General features: G+C 42.7%; 1 protein-coding gene across 1 annotated transcript; it reads right to left on the bottom strand.

The window, feature by feature from the left end:
* Positions 1 to 425: 425 nt before the first annotated feature.
* LOC117050795 (b(0,+)-type amino acid transporter 1-like) lies at positions 426 to 13,859 on the bottom strand. The gene is made up of 12 exons (XM_033156644.1): positions 13,720 to 13,859; positions 10,795 to 10,942; positions 9,369 to 9,611; positions 8,458 to 8,583; positions 7,682 to 7,781; positions 6,138 to 6,182; positions 4,902 to 5,025; positions 4,556 to 4,659; positions 3,696 to 3,792; positions 3,056 to 3,205; positions 1,888 to 2,062; positions 426 to 933 (listed from the first exon to the last, which is right to left on the bottom strand). The coding sequence occupies exons 1-12, from the start codon at positions 13,810 to 13,812 to the stop codon at positions 869 to 871; spliced, it is 1,470 nt and encodes a 489-aa protein (XP_033012535.1). The 5' UTR covers positions 13,813 to 13,859; the 3' UTR covers positions 426 to 868.
* Positions 13,860 to 18,850: the final 4,991 nt, after the last annotated feature.

Here is an 18,850-nt window from a genome sequence, read left to right as displayed (position 1 = left end):
CCAGTTGTGGAAGATGTTTCAGGGCCGAGCACAACATGGTCCCTCTGTTAAGAGGACCCACCTTCCCACGTCAGCTGTTAGGCAGGAGAGTTGCAGCAAAGCCCCACTGCACTTCTGGCTCCTGAGGAGACCCTCTTTGGAGTTGTACCGGATTACTGCTTTGGGCTCTGGGGAAGGTCTCCTCAAAAGCCAAAGTTGCAGTGGGGTTTTGCTGAGGCAGCCGCTGAGCCTGCACGCACCCGCCATGTTCCCTCTCCGGAAGTCCCCAGGCATATGATTAATCCGGGGAAATTACATTAAGTCCAGGGACATTCCAGGGGCGGATTCTGCCCGTGGACAGATTGGTGGATCCAGAGAATGCCCCCAGGAACTGGGGAAGTCTGGTAACCATAGTCTAGATCACATGTCTTTTCCCCTCCCATATGTTCACCTGTTGTTTCATTTGGGTTTCTACCCTTTATAAATCTGTAAGATATTTAATATATGAGATTTCATCTTTACACTTCCATGTTTGTTTGCTGGTAGATGGCACTGTAATACAGTAGTAAATGTTCTGTCCGTTCAGCTTGCTGAGAAAGTAATGTGGAAATTCCATACCTGAGAGCAAGTCCATGGCCTACAAATCCTCAGGTCTTTTCCCCCATTCAGATATTTTCTTAAGATGTTGCAAATCCCTGAATTCAATGTGTTACAAAAATGAATGCATTTTACAGGGGAAAGAAACAGAACAGTGTCTTTTTCAGGACACTTACTGTCTCACAAATGTCCCCTATCCTCAGCATTGAGACCTATAGTTGGGGACATGATGTATCATACCTGCTGAACCATTTCCAGGAGCTAGCCTTTTTAATGATGGAAAAATTCAATGTTATTCAGGAACGTCTTCTGGTGGAACTACTTCCATAAGCATCTGAAGGTGCATAGTGATGGGCTCTGAAACGCAGAAGTTGTTGAGGTCAGAAGCTTTAGAAATGGCAATTGCACTGTTAATACCATTTCTTTTCCTTGATCATTTCCCCTTTTGCACTTAACCACTTAGAAGCCTCAGTGTTGATTCCACAAACCAGATTATGGGCTTTACTTTTCCTATAGCCAAATTAACATGGGTTTTGAGAATATTCCAGAAATTACAGTTTCAAAACTAGTGCTTTATTGTGATGCTCTCCATTTCTTAAGTGTACCAGATGGTGTGTGCAATGGTGAGCACATCACGTCAACCTAAAACCAATCTAAGCATCTTGTTATTTCTGGAAACATCAAGAGGTCTATTCAAAATCAGTATACACGGTCTTATACTATTGGTGCTATCAGGGTAGAGTAGCATTCTGTTCTACTGGAACTCTGGTTCAGTTGAGTTATATTTATATGTTTATTTTTAACTTTGTAAACTATGGGAAGATTTTGGATAACTGCTTTAACATGATGAAATTATAAGTGGACATTTGTTGGCATGGCGACTGGCAAAGTGAGGGCATCTCGGACCACATTTCAAATGGTTTCCAGGACATAATTTGCTAGGTGTCAGAGTCCACTCAAAAGACCAGTTGCCACAATCATAAGGGTATATTTCCTGTGTATGTCAAACTACCATCAAGTTTCAGTCTTCAAAGAAAACACGTGCCTGCAAGGGGCAAGGGGCCAGTGCACAGAAGCATGCATTCTGTACTGTATGTAATCTCTAGCAACTCAAATCATCTGAAGAGACCACATACCCCTATTCCCGACTCTATGAGCCTGCTCTATTCACATAATTTCCTCTCTACTGTATCTCATGCACCCCACTCTATGAAGCTCTTTCCCTTTTGAACCAGACTTAAAGAGTCACACTCAGATTATTTCATCACAAACCCCTCTTCCCCCTGGGATGGAAATCAACCATATACTCACTTGAGATTTTTTGAGCCCAGCTGAATTTGAAGTGGATGAAAAGTACATAAAAGACAAGTCCACTGATAATAAATAGAACGCAATACAGATATGGCAGCTCGGGTGCAGTGATGATGGGTGCCAGGACCAACACAATGGAAACAAACATCACAAGGATGGGAATGATCAGAGGTACCTGAAAGACAGAGCGGGGGGTGGGGGTGGGAATGTAATTGTGTGTGTTGAGAGACCCCAGATTGGAACGACCTAGCAAGGCCAAGTAATATAATCTGGTTCAAGAGTCTAATGCCCTCCATTTTAACAACTTGGCTGTTGCATCAGGAACAGCATACAAATGTTACTTGCCAGGGCAAGAGAGGATCTGGTGATTTTGGCAAGTCTTGCCACAGCCTAGGCATTCCACATCTTAATTGGCTTCTGCATGATAACCAAGTCACCCTAGGCTGTTGTGGCAGGAAGCAGGATTTTTTAAAATGCTGGTTATCATGGGCCTATTTAAAGGACAGCTGTATTTCAGTTTTCATATAGTTTGGGGAAGTGTGAATTGGGCATTATTTATTTATTGGATTTATTCGGTGCTTGCTACAAAAATGTCTCAAAGTGAGTTAGAGTTATGAAAACATACATGATACAAAATTTAAAACACACCCAAAAGACAATTGACAAAAAATAACCATCCTGCAATCACATAAAAATGACAATTCCTATCCCATCCTACTAAACAATGAACAACACAAGGAATGGATAGCACCATATCCTGACACTCCAATTAAGAGCCAAATGCCTGGGGAACGGAACATCTTTGCCAAAGTGCCTAAAAGTTGGTAATGACGGTGCCAGGTGCATCTCTCTCTAAAAAGAGCATTCCACAATTGTGGAACCGCCACTGAAAAGGCCTGTTTCAAGAAGGCCTTCAGATGATTAGGTATTGATTAGATATTGTAGTATTGAAGTCATGGGCACCGTAAGACTTTATACGTCAAGAGCAGTACTTTGAATTGGGCCAGGGAGCACTACATAGAATGCATTGCAATAATCTAACCTAGAGGCAGCTCACGAGTTAACCTAATTTCTCCCCCAACTCTAGCAGTAACAAAAGCAGCAGCACAAGAGGAACTGCCAAACCATCCTGAACACTGATGAGACTATCTTCTGGTGGGCTACTTACACGGAGAGGCCTTTCAAGATCTTTTCTTGTAAAGCGCATGACAATGAGTCCCAGCACAGTTAGACCATAGAATATCCAAACTGTAAAGCTAAAGTAGTTGATGAGGGTGTTGATGTCTCCGGGAATTATATAAATAATAGCTATTGCACCCTGAAAGCAGAAGAAATGCATTATGGAAAAGGCTTTTAAAAAAAAAAAAAAAAAAAAAACCTGCAGATTTCAGTTTTGGGTTTAGAGGCCTTTTAATAGAATGGCCAATACTAATTGTGGCTATGATAATTCTGTTGGAAAACTAATTCAGACATGCTTGCTTAGTCTCTCCAGTGACTTTGAATTTGTAGCCCTACTACATGGTTGCTTCATTATAATACAATGCCTCCATGAAGACCCTTTTGCATACAGATGGGAAAGCCGTGTGCAGTCACATGGAATTTGGCCTCACGGGAGTTGTGATGGCTGCCAACTTGGACCGGTTGGATATTAGACAAATTAATGGAGGATAAAACCATCATTGACTACTAGTCGTGATGGCTACGTCCTGCTTCCAATAATAGAGAACAAAGCTGGACTAGACAGGCCTTTGGCCTGATCCAGCAGGGGTCTTACGATGTTCTTCTGACACTTGAGAAATCATACTTACATAAAAGATGATAGCAGGCACTGGAGTTAAGCGCTTGATGCTGATGTAAGAGAGCACCTTTAACACGTGTCCTTCACAACCAGCTACGTAAGGAAGCCTGAGAAGGTAAACCATTCATGCATTCAGGGAGCATTGCAGAATCTGTGTTTACTGTGTTATGCAGTAATATGGGCCTATGGAGAGTGTATGGAGAGTTTCAACGGCTGTGGTTTGAGAATAAACAAGGTCCTGATTAAGTCCAATGTTAAAAGCATAAGAATCTGGGAAATGGAATGAGATCAGCACAACTGCCACATGCATATACAGTACATTACTGCTGTGCTACCAATAAATGTGAGTGAATGTGCAGGTGTGACGTTAAATTTAAGCTGCTTTCCCACCCCCCCTATACCACCTTTCCTTGCACCACCATGCCAGCAACTGAGCAGCTTGGAAATGTCAGTGTATCCCTGTCTCCCGGGTGTCCCCAGGTAACTTTTAATGAGAGGATGGTGCAGGCATGGAACCCATTCAGAATGACTGTGAATTACTCCTTCACACAATGTATCACTAACACATTGAATTATTTATTCACATAATGCTGGGGCAGCTTCCACCACAGAGTTCCTTGAAAATGACAGGATTAATTTAGAGGAAAACTAAGAATTCAGAGGCACATTTACTTCTAATTAGCAGATGATTGGGGTAGCTGTCTCCAACATGACCTGCTTTTAAGTGTCACCTGTTGGCAATTGTGGTGCTCTTAACTCCAAATACATATAAGTGCAGAAGTCTTGCAATCTGGATTTGGGGCTGGGGGCACACAAGTCAACTTTAATTTGCAGTGCACTGGAATTCCACATGAGAAAGTTTTGTTTTACCTGCTAGCAGTAAAGCAAGTCCCATTGGCCGACCCGATGGTAGAAAAAGCCACAAAAAGAGGGACTATCCAGGAAGCAGGATAAAGAACCCTGTCTCCATATGTCTGTGATGGAAGGAATTGAAATAATGCACATCTTTAAATCCTAGAGGTCAACCAACTGGGCACGTGAAGATACAGCAGTAATGAAAGATACTTAATAAATAGCTTGCAAAACGTTTTAGAGAAGCAAATTTTCCCATGTGTAACTTAAACCACTTTCACTCTTCTTCTGCCATTTGTATCAAAACATCCTCTTGTGAATGGTACAGAGGTGAAAAACAACACATTTCCCCACTTAGACTCACCACAGCAACAGCTTGAGACTGCAGAAGTTCTGTTGATGTCATAACCGTGAAATAGGATACATTGATCAGAACGTAACAAACTGTGACCAGAGGGATTCCAATAATAATAGAGAGTGGTAGATTTCTAGATAATGTAAAGAGATATGCTATCAGTTGATTTACAATATAGGTTTCTGCATAAATTGGCCTCTGAACAGTTCTAGAGGGGGAAATTGTCACATTTTAAATAATGAGCATCGTCTCTTATTTCAATGACAATAACACATCTTCTAAGACAACTGCCACCCTATTGTCCTGATTAACACCCCCATCCCACCCAACTTCCAGCAATGATATTTGCATTGAGAACATAAGAACACAAGATGAATGGGCACACAAGCAGAAGCAGAGAAGGAGCTGCCTTCCCCATGCAAATAGCAGCTTCGGTGGGAGGGTCAGCAGGACAAAGCAGTGGAGCTGGGAGGAGGGTTAAGGAGGAAGCACCAGCCCCCGCGCCGCCCCCATGGATGGTGTTCATTAACATTAATTGCATCTGTACATTGAACACTACATCTAGTTTGGCTCTAAACAGCTGTGTATTTAGACTTTAACATTTCACTCTGTTGGTGGATGCAGGGCCAGTTCTACCACTAGGCAGAGTGAGGCAACTGCCTTGGGTGGCAGATGCTGGTGGCCAGAGGCTGTTCCTTCTGTGCTCCCAGACATTTCCCCCCTGGTGGAGGATACAGCTAGGTGTGCTACATAGCCTAAACTAGCTTTCTGCCCTTGGGTGGTTCTGAAGGACACTGTCAGACTAAAACAGCTGGTCTAGTCAGCTTCTGCAGGTGGCAACCATCTTGTCCTTTGCCTCAGGCAACAAAATGACTTGGTGTGTTTTTTTTGTTTTTTTTTTAACTTTAAGGTTACAAATCTGGGGCCATCTTACACACAGATAGTGCATATGCCCATTTTCTAAATTTGGGGTTCCCAAAAGTAGGGGGCGTCTTATACATGGGGCGTCTTATACACAGAAAAATACGGTATTTCCTCCTGACCGTATAGATGCAGTTCACTAAGGTGGGCCTGGTTTCAGAAAACAGTTTATTGGATTTTGTTGTTGCTTTGTGAAACTTTTTGCACACTGCCTTAGGAGGGCTGTACCCTGAATGGCAGGTTAGAAATCCTTGTTTCAATGGGACTGTGAGGGAGGAGGAAAAAGAAATGGTGTTCTATTAGCTGATGCAGCATTTTTCTTACCTATAAGGATCTTTAAGTTCCTCTGTGATATAATTAAGTTGATTCCTGGAAGGGGGGGGGGGGAGGAGAGAAGTACCAAAACGTTACTTTGCATCCTGCACATTCTTGGGAGAAAACCCTCTTGAACCCAGTGGAATTTAATTTCCAAATAAAAGAGTTATGGGATGTAAGTCTTGATGTTAATACATATCTTTTACTGAAATTATAATTGCCTTTCAACCAACAACAACAACAACAACAACATCTTTACGAGACATTTCACAGAGCCAAGTAGAAAATATCCTATTTTGATTTGTGTTCTGCATTTTGCACAGAAGCAAGTTCCCAATACAGTGGTACCTCAGGTTACAAACGCTTACAGACACTTCAGGTTACAGAGTCCACTAACCCAGAAATAGTACCTTGGGTTAAGAAAAACTTTGCTTCAGGATGAGAACAGAAATCGTGCAGCAGTGCCGGTGGCGCGGCTACAGCAGTGGGAGGCACCATTAGCTAAAGTGGTACCTCAGGTTAAGAACAGTTTCAGGATAAGAACGGACATCCAGAACGAATTTAGTACCCGAGGTACCACTGTATGGCTTTCAACAGTAAAACAAGTATCAGGAATATATGCACCTGCTCTGTGCAAAAATAATCCCTTGCACATCAAAACATACATTAGATCAATCTTTGGCAGCCTGATGCCCTGCATATAGCTATCCTGGACAAAAGGGAAAGCTTCTCAATTAGGTTTCTCTGTGACATGCTATTTTCTATGTGCAGGGGTCTATTTTGAGGATTGAGTATGAAGCAGCTGCCATCTGCCATCTGAAATACTACAGCCCAGACACAGCCTTACCACTTCAGGGAAAAATATGCCCTTAACAAATATGAGTCCTTCTTCCTTTTGTACTACTTGGCATCCATTCACCTCCCATATGAGAAGCAGCCATCAATTAAGACAACACACACACACACACACCTCTATGGAAACATCTGGAGAGACCTTCTGGATTAGAGATTTTATTATGCCTATGAACTGGCTCTAAGTCAGTAATCCCCAACCTCGGCCCTCCAGATGTTTTGGGACTACAACTCCAATCATCCCTGACCACTGGTCCTGTTAGCTAGGGATGATGCAAGTTGTAGTCCCAAAACAGCTGGAGGGCTGAGGTTGGGGATGCCTGCCTAAGTAGTAGTTCTAACCTTAAGATGCTGTTAACTCCTTTTTCTAATGACCTAAGACTAGCTGATACTGTTGGTGCCTTCAAAAGCCATCTCAGCTATTGGCCATCACTGCATCATGTGGTAGCAAGTTCCACAAGTTAATGGTCTGCTTAGCTCTCCCCAAAAAAGTCAGTGGGCTCTGTCTCCTTTCATGCCTACCAGGAAGTCACCATAAGTTTAGAATAAGTATTCCTCACCCTACACTATTTCCAGGTATGATTCTTCAGCAAGACTTCAGGTGCCAATGTTTCCATGCAATATCTTTGTTAAAGTGCAGTAAAGACAGATCAAAATAAGGCATGAACTCTAACTGCTAATGAGTCATAAAATTATATTACCATCCACTATAGGCCCAGAGTCCATTATAAAATGCAAGACAAATGGTGCCCACAGAAAGCGGGGGACCATCAAACGAATTGTTGAAGTTCTTTGTATTTCCTGGGGGAGGGAAAGTGAAACATATCATTTTTTGCAGCTTAGAAACTTGGCTCAGAGTCCATGAAAACTCCCACCCACCCCAATAATCTGTTTGCCTAAGATGCCACTGGACCCCTTTGTGGTCTTGATATCATATCCTCCAGATTCTTTCCCCGGAGGAAAATAAGAGGGACATTGATTGCTCTCCACCCAACTGACCCTCCTCGACCCCTTCCCCATTTTTGTGGTCCCCTCACCACTGAGCATTTCCTATCAGGTATCACCAGGGGCACTTGCCCATAGATTATTTTATGCCAGATGTTAAAACATGTTGAAACGGAATGTGACTTTTTAGAAACTTGAGACTTATCTTTAATGTTTGTCATTAACAGCTTTTTATGTATTTACAAGGAAGGTGATATTAAAAATATGAGCAAACAGGTTCCCACCCACCCACCTCCCAAAAAGAAAGCAAAAACCAAAGCAGTTGTATCAACTGCTGCAGATAGATGATAGATAGATAGATAGATAGATAGATAGATAGATAGATAGATAGATAGAGAGAGAGAGAGAGATAGATAGATAGAGATAGATGATAGATGATAGATGATAGATAGATAGATAGATAGATAGATAGATATGTAGATGATAGAGAGAGAGAGAGAGATTCTGCAACTAAAACTTCCACATAACATACCTTGGGCTAGAAGAACAATCCCACTTACAATGATAATTATGACAATCACCATTTTAGCCGCAGCGAAAAAATTCTGCACGTAGCTCGCCCACTTCACACTCAGGGCATTCACCAGAGTAATTGCAACTAGGAGAAAGGAAAGGGTGGAAGGTTCACAAGAAATGTCACCTCAACGAATAAGCTTCTGTACCACTGGAATCTGTCCTTTGCCTTCCCAGTTCATTTTCCTGCCACTCAAAGTAGCCAATAATGGGCTAGATGGAGGTATAATCTGCCCAGCTGTGTGGTACCTTCATATGTTCCTCTGCATTCGAGTGCTCAGACCATTTCACTCATCATGTGCACTCTTTATATGTAAGGTAAAGGTAAAGGACCCCTGGATGGTTAAGTCCAGTCAAAGGCAACTATGGGGTATAGACTCATCTCACTTTCAGGCTGAGGGAGCCAGTGTTTGTCCAAAGACAGCTTTTCCAGGTCATGTGGCCAGCATGACTAAACCACTTCTGGCACAACGGGACAACGTGATGGAAACCAGAGCGCACAGAAACACCATTTACCTTCCTGCTGCAGCAGTACCTATTTATCTACTTGCCCTGGCGTGCTGGTATGCTATCGAACTGCTAAGTTGGCAGGAGCCATATATAAGATGGGTGTATTCCCAAGTTCCCAAAAAGGAGAGGGTAGTTTGACCAAGGCTTCACATGGAGTCATGGCAGAGGTGAAATTTGAACCAGGGACCTGTGATACCTAGCAGAGTTTCTTCGCTTCTGTTGCACAGCAGCTGCCTCCAGCTTGTGCCAAATTAACACGTGTGTAAAAGGAAGCCTATTCTTTGCTGTTATCTTTGTATTAGGTCACTAACTCACCCTTCCAGCTACCTTTGTCTTCCTGATCAAAAGCCAAATACTCACCGAGGGCTGCTGTTGCCAGACACTTGATGACAACCGTGGGGGGGTCACAACCTGGATAAAACGGAGCCGCTGTGTACTCAGCAAAGCTGAGGCAAATGATGGCAAAGGAACTGGGCATGATGACGAAGAGACATGCCCAGGAAAACAAAAACGCAGGGATTGGGCCAAAGGCTTCCATGAGGTACGAATAGTCTCCTCCTGATTTCGTTATCATTGTGCCAAGTTCGGAAAAACACAGTGCCCCTGAAGAAAGAAGTGGGAGTTTTCAAAATAACCTTCCACTACCACAATCACCCATCTCCATTTCAATATGGCTTCTGGAGGGCTCCATATGCACCTGATCCTTCTAGCGTGTTTCAAGACACCAGGGATCTTGTTTCTATTAAGTGCATAATTTTGTTGTGTTATATGGAACTAGTCAACATTTCTCTCACCCAATGAGTGCTTCTGTTGTGAGAAGCTCATCTGGTCCCAACCAATTATAATTTTGAGTTGCTGGAGAAATTCTTTTTTTCCCTCTCCCTCTCAAACACGATTACTTTCATTTATAAACACTGCACTTGTTCTCTCATGCTGTCTATTAGACACTGTCCATGACATCATCAGCGGGTGCCTTGGGACTCGGGGCATCGATAAAAGCAAAGCTAGTGACAAAAAGTGATTTTTAGAGCCAGTTACCACATATTTATTACATTTATATTTATCTCTCATTCATCCTTTACATTTTCTTCAATACATGCAAAACCCCTGTGAGGTATGGTAAGTCAGGCTAAGGGATGGCGACCTGTCCAAGATTACACAGAGAGCTTCATGGACGAGTGGAGATTTGAACCCTGAACACCCCCAATTCTAGTCTAACCACCACAACATGCTAGCATAGGGTTGCCATATACTAAACATAGATCACTAGGTTTTTCATCACATGGTGATTTGCAAGAGAGGCCAGATGAACAAAAGGAACCTGTACAGCTTCAAAATACAGTGGTACCTTAGTTCTCGAACTTAGTCCAAACCGGGAGTCCGTTCGACTCCCGAAACCATTCAAAAACCAAGGTGCGGCTTCCAATTGGCTGCAGGAGCTTCCTGCACTCAAACAGAAGCCGTGTCAGATGTTCAGCTACCAAAAAACATTCACAAACTGGAACACGTACTTCCGGGTTTGCGGCATTTGGGAGCTGATTTGTTCAACAACTAAGCTGTTTGAGAACCAAGTTACCACTGTAATGTAATGTGTTAACTTTGGCTAGGATTTCCCCCAAACAAATTGTTCACCTATATCTTATATGCTAATTTCAAAAGCAAAACTAGCAAATGTAAATCCACCATTAAAGGGCTAAACAAAACAACACATAACAAGGAGCTTGTAATAAACTGGGGGTGGGGGGGAAAGAGAGAGAATAAGTTGGAAAGAGTAGTAGTGATTTACCTAATGTAGCAAGCACTCCACAGGCTGCCCAAATGACTAAGCAGGGCCCAACTGCTCCAACGTTAGCCAGAACAGACTTTGGAGTAACAAAGATCCCTGAGCCAATCACTGTCCCAACAATGAGACAGATTCCACTGAGCAGGCCCACCTGGAAAAAGAAATTGAGGTTAGTTGAATTCAACAGGAGTGGTTATTTCAATCTTCTATAGGCAGTATAATGAGGGTGGAGATGGGGGACAGGAACATTGAAGCAGATGTTAACCCAAGAATATGTCAAGAAGGGTCCACTCTTATTGCAGAAACTGCTTTATACAACAGCTACTGCCATGTATCTTAAAGGTAAGATAAAGGGACCCCTAACAGTTAAGTCCAGTTGCGGACGACTCTGGGGTTGCGGCGCTCATCTCGCTTTACAGGCCGAGGGAGCCGGCGTTTGTCCACAGACAGTTTTTCTGGGTCATGTGGCCAGTTTGACTAAGGCGCAATGGAACACCGAACCCCAGAGCAGTGCATGGAAACCTTCCTGCCAGAGCGGTACATATTAATCTACTTGCACTTTTTGGCGAGCTTTCAAACTGCTAGGTTGACAGGAGCTGGGACTGAGCAATGGGAGCTCACCCTGTTGCGGGGATTCGAACTACCAACCTTCTGATTGGCAAGCCAAAGGCTCAGTGGTTTAGACCATAGTGCCACCCACGTCCTGCCATGTATCTTAGAGGGAGCTTATTTTCCCTATCCATATTTTGCAGCAAGTAAAATCCAACAAGGAGTTAAGCATACTTAAAACAAGTTTATTTCATTGCTTTAAAAAATGCTGACTGTATTGTAGTGCCTCGAGGTGAATGCCATAAGCCAGGAATGGGGAATCAGATGTTCCTGGACTTCATTTCCCATCAGGCCCAACCAGCCTAGCTGGAAATTGGGAGCCAATAACCTCTGAATGGTCACAAGCTCCCCATTCCTGCCATAAACTATGCAGACCTATAAGCATCCAGGGGAAAGTATTGTAAGAGACACAATTTGGTTGAGGCCACCTGGCGCTTCTTCACTACCTCTTTGCATATGTGCATCTCCTCTTAAGACTATTAATTCCAGAATCTAAAATTTCCTAACTATGCTATTGTGAGAGCACCATTTTAGGGAGGGACTGATTAAGGCCCTCTCTACTTTCGCACACACTAAACATTAAAAGCATCCCTGCCCTCCAAGACTCTTGGGAATGGTACTTTAGCCCCTTACAGTGCTACAATCCCCAGCAGCCTAAACTACCTACGGTTCCCAGAATTCTGTGCAGGAAATGTGTTTTATATGCATGGTGTCTACACAGCCTCTGTCTGTGCAAAAGAGCCAAACAGCTGCCACTTCAGACCTTCATTAAGTTTTAGGCAAGATCTCTAGATGCATCAGGACTTTGGCGCAGTGCCGGTGGGTCATAGTTAATCAGAGCAGTGATTTTTGCATTGCTGCTGTAAGGGACTCCTTTTTTGTAATTTTAGTGGCTTTTAATTTCTATTGTTTTAACTATATCTTTGAAAACCACTCTGAGATTGTATATGATGAAGCGTGGATTTAGAATCGAAGTAAGTAAGTAAGTAAACAATTAAATGATTTTTGCAACAGAAATGAAATTATATTGGAGATCTAGGAGGCTAAGAGGAGTTGACAGGAGGCGGGCAGTTGTGGAGGACTCCCTGGTCTTGAATGGGGTAACTGTGCCCCTGAAGGACCAGATGCACAGCCTGGGAGTCATTTTGGACTCACAGCTGTCCATCAGGACCAGTGCAGGGCTTCTTGCGCCCTAGGCAAACCACCTTCTGGCGCCCCCACCAAAGCCTGCTTTAGTGGGAGGTGGGGGGTGGAGAGGCAAGCAGCAGTTTCTCCACTGTAGTGGAGAGCTGCTGCTCGCCCACCCCGCCGCCCGCCGCCCGCCCCCGCCCAAGCCTGCTTTAGCGGGAGCCGGGGGGTGGTGTAGAGGGCAAGCAGCACCTCTCGCTGCTGCTAGCCCGTCCCGCCCAAGCCTGGCCAGCGCCCCCTCCATTTTGGCACCCTAGGAAATTGCCTAGTTCGCCTAAATGGACGCGCCGGCCATGGAGGCGCATGTCAATTCTGTGTCCAGGGCAGCTGTTTACCAGCTCCATCTGGTATGCAGGCTGAGACCCTATCTGCCCACTGACTGTTTCGCCAGAGTGGTGTATGATCTGGTTATATCTCGCTTGGACTACTGCAATGTGCTCTATGTGGGGCTATCTTTGTTTTTTTTATTTATTTTTTTATTTGCATAATTTTATTATACAAAAAAAAATTCATATTAACAAACAACGAAAGCATAACTTGTTCCCTAATGTGGGGCTATCTTTGAAGGTGACCCGGAAACTACAACTAATCCAGAATGCGGAAGCTAGACTGGTGAGTAGGAGCGGCCGCCAAGAACACATAAAACCAGTCTTGAAAGACCTACATTGGCTCCCAGTATGTTTCTGAGCACAATACAAAGTGTTGGTGCTGATCTTTAAAGCCCTAAACGGCCTCGGTCCAGTATACCTGAAGGAGCATCTCCACCCCCCATCATTCTACCCGGAAACTGAGGTCTAGTGCCGAGGGTCTTCTGACAGTTCCCTTGCTGCAAGAAGCCTAGTTAAAGGGAACCAGGCAGAGCACCTTCTCGGTAGTGGCACCCACCCTGTGGAACACCCTCCCACCAAATGTCAAAGAGAAAAATAACTACCAGACTTTTAGAAGACATCTGGAGGCAGCCCTGTTTAGGGAAGCTTTTAATGTTTAACAGACTATTGTATTTTAATATTTTGTTGGAAGCCACACAGAGTGGCTGGGGAAACCCAGCCAGATGGGCAGGGGATGAATGAATGAATGAATAGCATAAGAGCTTCTAGGGCTGTTTCCAATATAATATATTACAAGTCTTGCCTCTTTCTGTAGATTCAAAGATTTGCTTTTCTTGATGGGCGTTTCATCAGGTTCTTGATTTGAACTTCGTTTTCTGATGCCTTCTTCATCCATTTTGCTTACTTGATACTGATGTGCCTATTTTATTACTGAATCCTGCAAACAGCACCAAGTTAACAATGATTATTTTATTTAAAAGCCTGTTTTATCTTTTGACTTCAAAAAAGCAACGGGGGACTCATAGCGAGCGCTCTTACATAGTTAATTCAAAGTAATGGTGGGATGTGCTACCTCACTCCAAGTTGGCTTCGTAATGTTATAATATAATCAAATCTAAGAGTGGGACACTGTGATATCACCTCACTGGTCCTATGATCCCTGATTATCTGGATCACATAGCCAGCAACAAGAGTCCTGATTTTAATGCCTGCCAAGAGAGTGAAGCAGTGTACTTTTTGCTTCCACACTTACTTGTTATGGCCGATCCATTTAACTAATCTTGAATTTTGGTAGTAATCAGTATTCAACTTAAGAGGTACAATGCCTTGGAGCACTCAATTCTTGGAAACGACAGTTTGCCATTTTCGTGATGATTAGGAGAAATGTATTAGTAATATAAAGGTGGCTTATCTGCCTTGATGGGAGCTCAAAGGTTGGAAATTAATCTGCTGTACAAAACATGATTTGATGTTATGGATAACTTATTATCAGATGGTTGGCCACCAGTGATCAGAAGACTTTGTTATCAGTTTGCTATTTTTATATTGCAAACTTTATAGCTGGTTTAACATGGCTATTTGGTGTTCTGCAAGTCCATAATGTGTTGCCTTGTTTTGCACTTGCAAAGAGAGAAATGGACATAATAAACCCATCCACCACCTCTTTGGGACTTGTGGAGGAAAGCCAGTTATATAAAAACTGGCCCGCTCTGTTCTGAGGTCATCCTCTTTTTGAATATATCTCACCGTATAACAAAATAGGGCAGATGGAACCGGTTTGAAGCAAAGGTCCAGTGGGAGGAATGAGAGGAGGAATTGGGGAGGGGATGTGGTGGGAAAGTGGCTGGATTTACCAAGGGCATCTGCACGACTGAGGAGGAGCAAGAGGAAAGAAGGACGTTAATCTATGGCCTTGTAAAGCAAAAGAAGGCGAGATGTAAAAAAACAAAGCAAACTGGGAAATTGTGGTTTAATCTTATAGACTATAAACCAGGATATTAAACCAGGTTTGCTTGACCAAGACAGCTGCACCTGAATTGTTTTGAACAGTAAATGAAGAAAGAACAACAGAACACTTGGCTGCCCTCTATGGATACACTGAGTAATACAATGACAGTTCTAGCAAGTGTATTCCAAATACTGTACACAAGAATCTACAGCAAATATTTATGCAGGTCTCTCTCTCTCTCTCTCTCTCTCTCTCTCTCTCTCTCTCTCTCTCTCTCTCTCTCTCTCTATATATATATATATATATATATATATATATATATATATATATATATATATATATATATATATATATATATATATATATATGTTTCCTAAGGTCAATTGATTTCAATGGGAGAATTTGGCACACTTTTTCAGAAATTATTAAGGCAACCCTGAGGAAAGAATTATGATCCCCATATTGCAAATATGGGAGCCTGGAGGCTGAGATAATAACACATCTAGTATGTTCATAGGACTGAGATTTGAAACAGGCACTCCCAGATTCACAGTAAGTCACTATGCAGGCATTTTTATGCACACTTTGCTATACACATTACAAGGCTAGAGAATCGCATTTCAAAATGCCAAGGAGTGCAGATGTACAGTGGTACCTTGGGTTAAGAACTTAATTCATTCTGAAGGTCCGTTCTTATGCTGAAACGATTCTTAACGCTGCCAGAGCACGATTTCCGTTCTTATCCTGAAGCAAAGCTCTTAACCTGAAGTGTTATTTCTGGGTTAGCGGAGTATGTAACCTGAAGCGTATATAACCTGAGTTACCACTGTATTGAATTTCAGTTTGCATATTGTTCCAGAAAGCTCAAAGTAAGCAGGTTCATCTTTAAAAGCAGACCAAATCTATTTCCTTCCCCATCCTCCTTCCCAATGAAGTGTGCATAGGATTTCAGGCTTAGATTTCCATGGATGCTCTGAACTGCACAGACAAATTTCACTGGCAAAGTTCCACGCCAGTTGTTAACTGTTTTTCACTTAGGAGACATTTCACCTGGAAGAAAAGCATGTCAACATCAAGAACAGCCCATAAATTTGCTGGAGTCAGGGGCAACCCTCATAATTATCCCTGTGAATCTTTTCACATTTTCAGCCTGGAAGTGAGAGTGGCACTCACCGTGTTTTCCCCTAGCTCTTGAGTCATCGAAACACCTTCCTTCACTTATCTCCTCCTTCAGCAGACAATGCCCACGACTGGAAAGCCGAATGCTGGGAAACAGCAGTCGCTTAAGTACAGAGGCTATAAACAAAGGTAATGATTAAACTAGAATGCTTCCTAGAAGTATTAAGAGCCCAATTAATTTATCAGCAGAAAAGGTAAGTTTTTGGTTCCATTTTGATGTCTCCCCCCCCCCCTCACAAACACACCCTGCTTCTTGCAGTTTGCACAAGCACAGAAGTATCTGATAGTGCACCACTCATGGACCAAGGTGCCAGCAAATTGCAGGTTGCTGTGATTTTATAAAACACCAAGGTCTTCCTACATGATTAAAAAGAAAAAGCAAAACCCACTGAACTTGGGGAAGGGATCGTTGTGGCTTATTTTGTATACAAGCTTCTTAATTAGCAAGCTTTCTAACAAAGGTTTTTAAAGGAATACATTGCTTACTTTAGCAAAAAGGAAAGAATTTTAAAAGGAAACAGATGAGCTCCTATCTACTTCAAACAATTGGCTGCCTGCCTACCTGGTCTCCTGTCCTGTACTGCTTTTCTGGATGGACTGAACTTCTCTTGAACTTGCTAACAGGCTGAATGCAGTCAGAAAGAAAATCTCCCTTTGTTTCCAGCCTTCAGCACATTTGCAGACAAACAAACAAACTTAGTTAATTACTTTTCTGCACTTGGGGTTTAGAATATATCTTGTTCGAACCCTCCTTCACTATCATCCCTGATTATTGGCCATGCTAGCTGTTGGGAGTTGAGTCCAACTGTATGTGGAGGGCTGTCAAAGTTTCTCAACCCAGCCCTGGATTTTTAAAATGTCTCCAGTGTTGACATTCACACACTTTTCTGAAGAGACATTCAGAACTTCTATCTGTATTTTAATTGGTCTTCTTTATCTGTGGGTCCAGAATTAAAGTTAAATAAAATACGGTAGGTTGGCGGCTGCCTAGTTTTAGAGCTAGGGAAGCCCAACAACATACCGAGGACCAGGGGTTCCCCATCACTCTCAGGTCAAATAGGTTTCTGTACTGCTTCAGAAACCAACACACCTCAATTGACCACAGCAGAACAAGAGAGATTAGGGTGCACATCACCAGAAGCAATGCCTCTGTCATATTGTTACAAAAACAATTGTGTGGTGCAAAAATCACATAGGCTACATGAGCAAAGGGTTTGGTAATGGTCCTAGATTGTGCAAGAGTTCAAAGCAGCTTAAAACGAATGTTTCAACTGTTATTGCAACCAATAAGTATGTACACATGTTCGGAATATTAATTTCACAATGGGAAATTTGCTTTGAATAAGTGGGTAAGATTGGTCTTTTCTCCCCTCAGTGATATAAATTGATTTATTTAAATTGCCTTTATTCAAATCAAGCCACGCTATATAACAGAACCAATCTGCTTATGTGGTTGTTGCCACATGCGATGATGGAATTAATATATGCAAAATGCTTCCAGTTACTGGTCTTCAGCTGGTGGGCCACGACCCACTATGAAAATATACAGTAAAAGATTAAGAAATGCATGTTTGGGTTAAAAGCAGGGCCTGGTTCTGAAAAGGCTGAAGACTACTGCTCTAAACCATTCTTCCCAAACATGGCGTCCTCCAGATGGACTACAACTCCCCAAATTCCTGACCATCAGGCATGCTCTCTGGGACTGATGGGAGTTGTGGCTCAAAATAGCTGGAGTGTGACAGGTTGTGGAAGGATGTTCTAAATTGCTACTACAGGTATGCTTAGCAGTCTTACTGTAGTGTCCAGTGCTTGTGGATGCTGAGATGCAGATTTGCACGGGCTTTTGCACAATGTCCTAAAAAGCTTGGCTTTGCAAAGGTGAAATGTAAAAGGAACATTAGAGTCCCTATCTATAGCTTAAGGACAATCTAAATTCATTCATATACACTTTGGACTCCCCCCAGGGCTAATCCTTGAGCATAATAAGAATGAAGTTCAAAGTTCTGAGATAGGCACAACGTGTTCAATGCAATGTTAGTATCTTGCTAATCTCTCAAGGTAAAGTGCACAATGAGCTATTGCCAATCAGCATAATAATTTTTAAAAAGTTACCTCCGTGTAAGTCCTACACACGATGCATTGTTAAACTATGGAATTCGCTTCCACAAGATGCACTGATGGTCACCATTGGCTCAATTGGCTCTGTAACTTATTTATTATATTTATTTGCAGTATTTATAGCGCCCCTCCTCGTTTAATGTTCTCAATCCCAGAGCAGGGAATAAAGTAATAAAAACAAACGGGGGACACACAAACAATGGATGTACAAAAATTACAAAATCGTATAAACAGGACCAATGAACAACTGAACCATTATATCATGAGCAAAACTGCAGCAACAAAAATTATTCATTTCAATTTAACCAAATACCTAGGTAAAAACAAACACAACATTTGAGCAGATTATAGAACCAAGGGGTCTTAGCAATGGTTCCCACACATGCCATTTACCTTGTGGCAGCCCCCCCCCCACCTCTTCCACACAGAGGGCCCCACTCTGTGCCAACTAACTCTCTGTGGCTTTTGAGTCACTTAGTATATTTCAGTATCCCCCTCCCCCAATCCCTCCTGGTTTTCATCCTAAATGGCATAAAGTCCACAAGCATCCATGCCAAGAAAGAATCCCACAAAAACTCCCCTCCCTTCTCCAGAGTACCAACAGAGCAAACCCCACAGTGGGTGTTTCTCCCCACAGCCCTCAGGCCTAGCAAGGCTACCGGGTTGAGACATGCAGGTGGATTTGCTC

This window comes from Lacerta agilis, chromosome 8 (assembly GCF_009819535.1).
Source record: "Lacerta agilis isolate rLacAgi1 chromosome 8, rLacAgi1.pri, whole genome shotgun sequence".
Classification (NCBI taxonomy): Eukaryota; Metazoa; Chordata; class Lepidosauria; order Squamata; family Lacertidae; genus Lacerta; species Lacerta agilis.
This window is presented reverse-complemented; position numbering and strand designations above follow the sequence as displayed.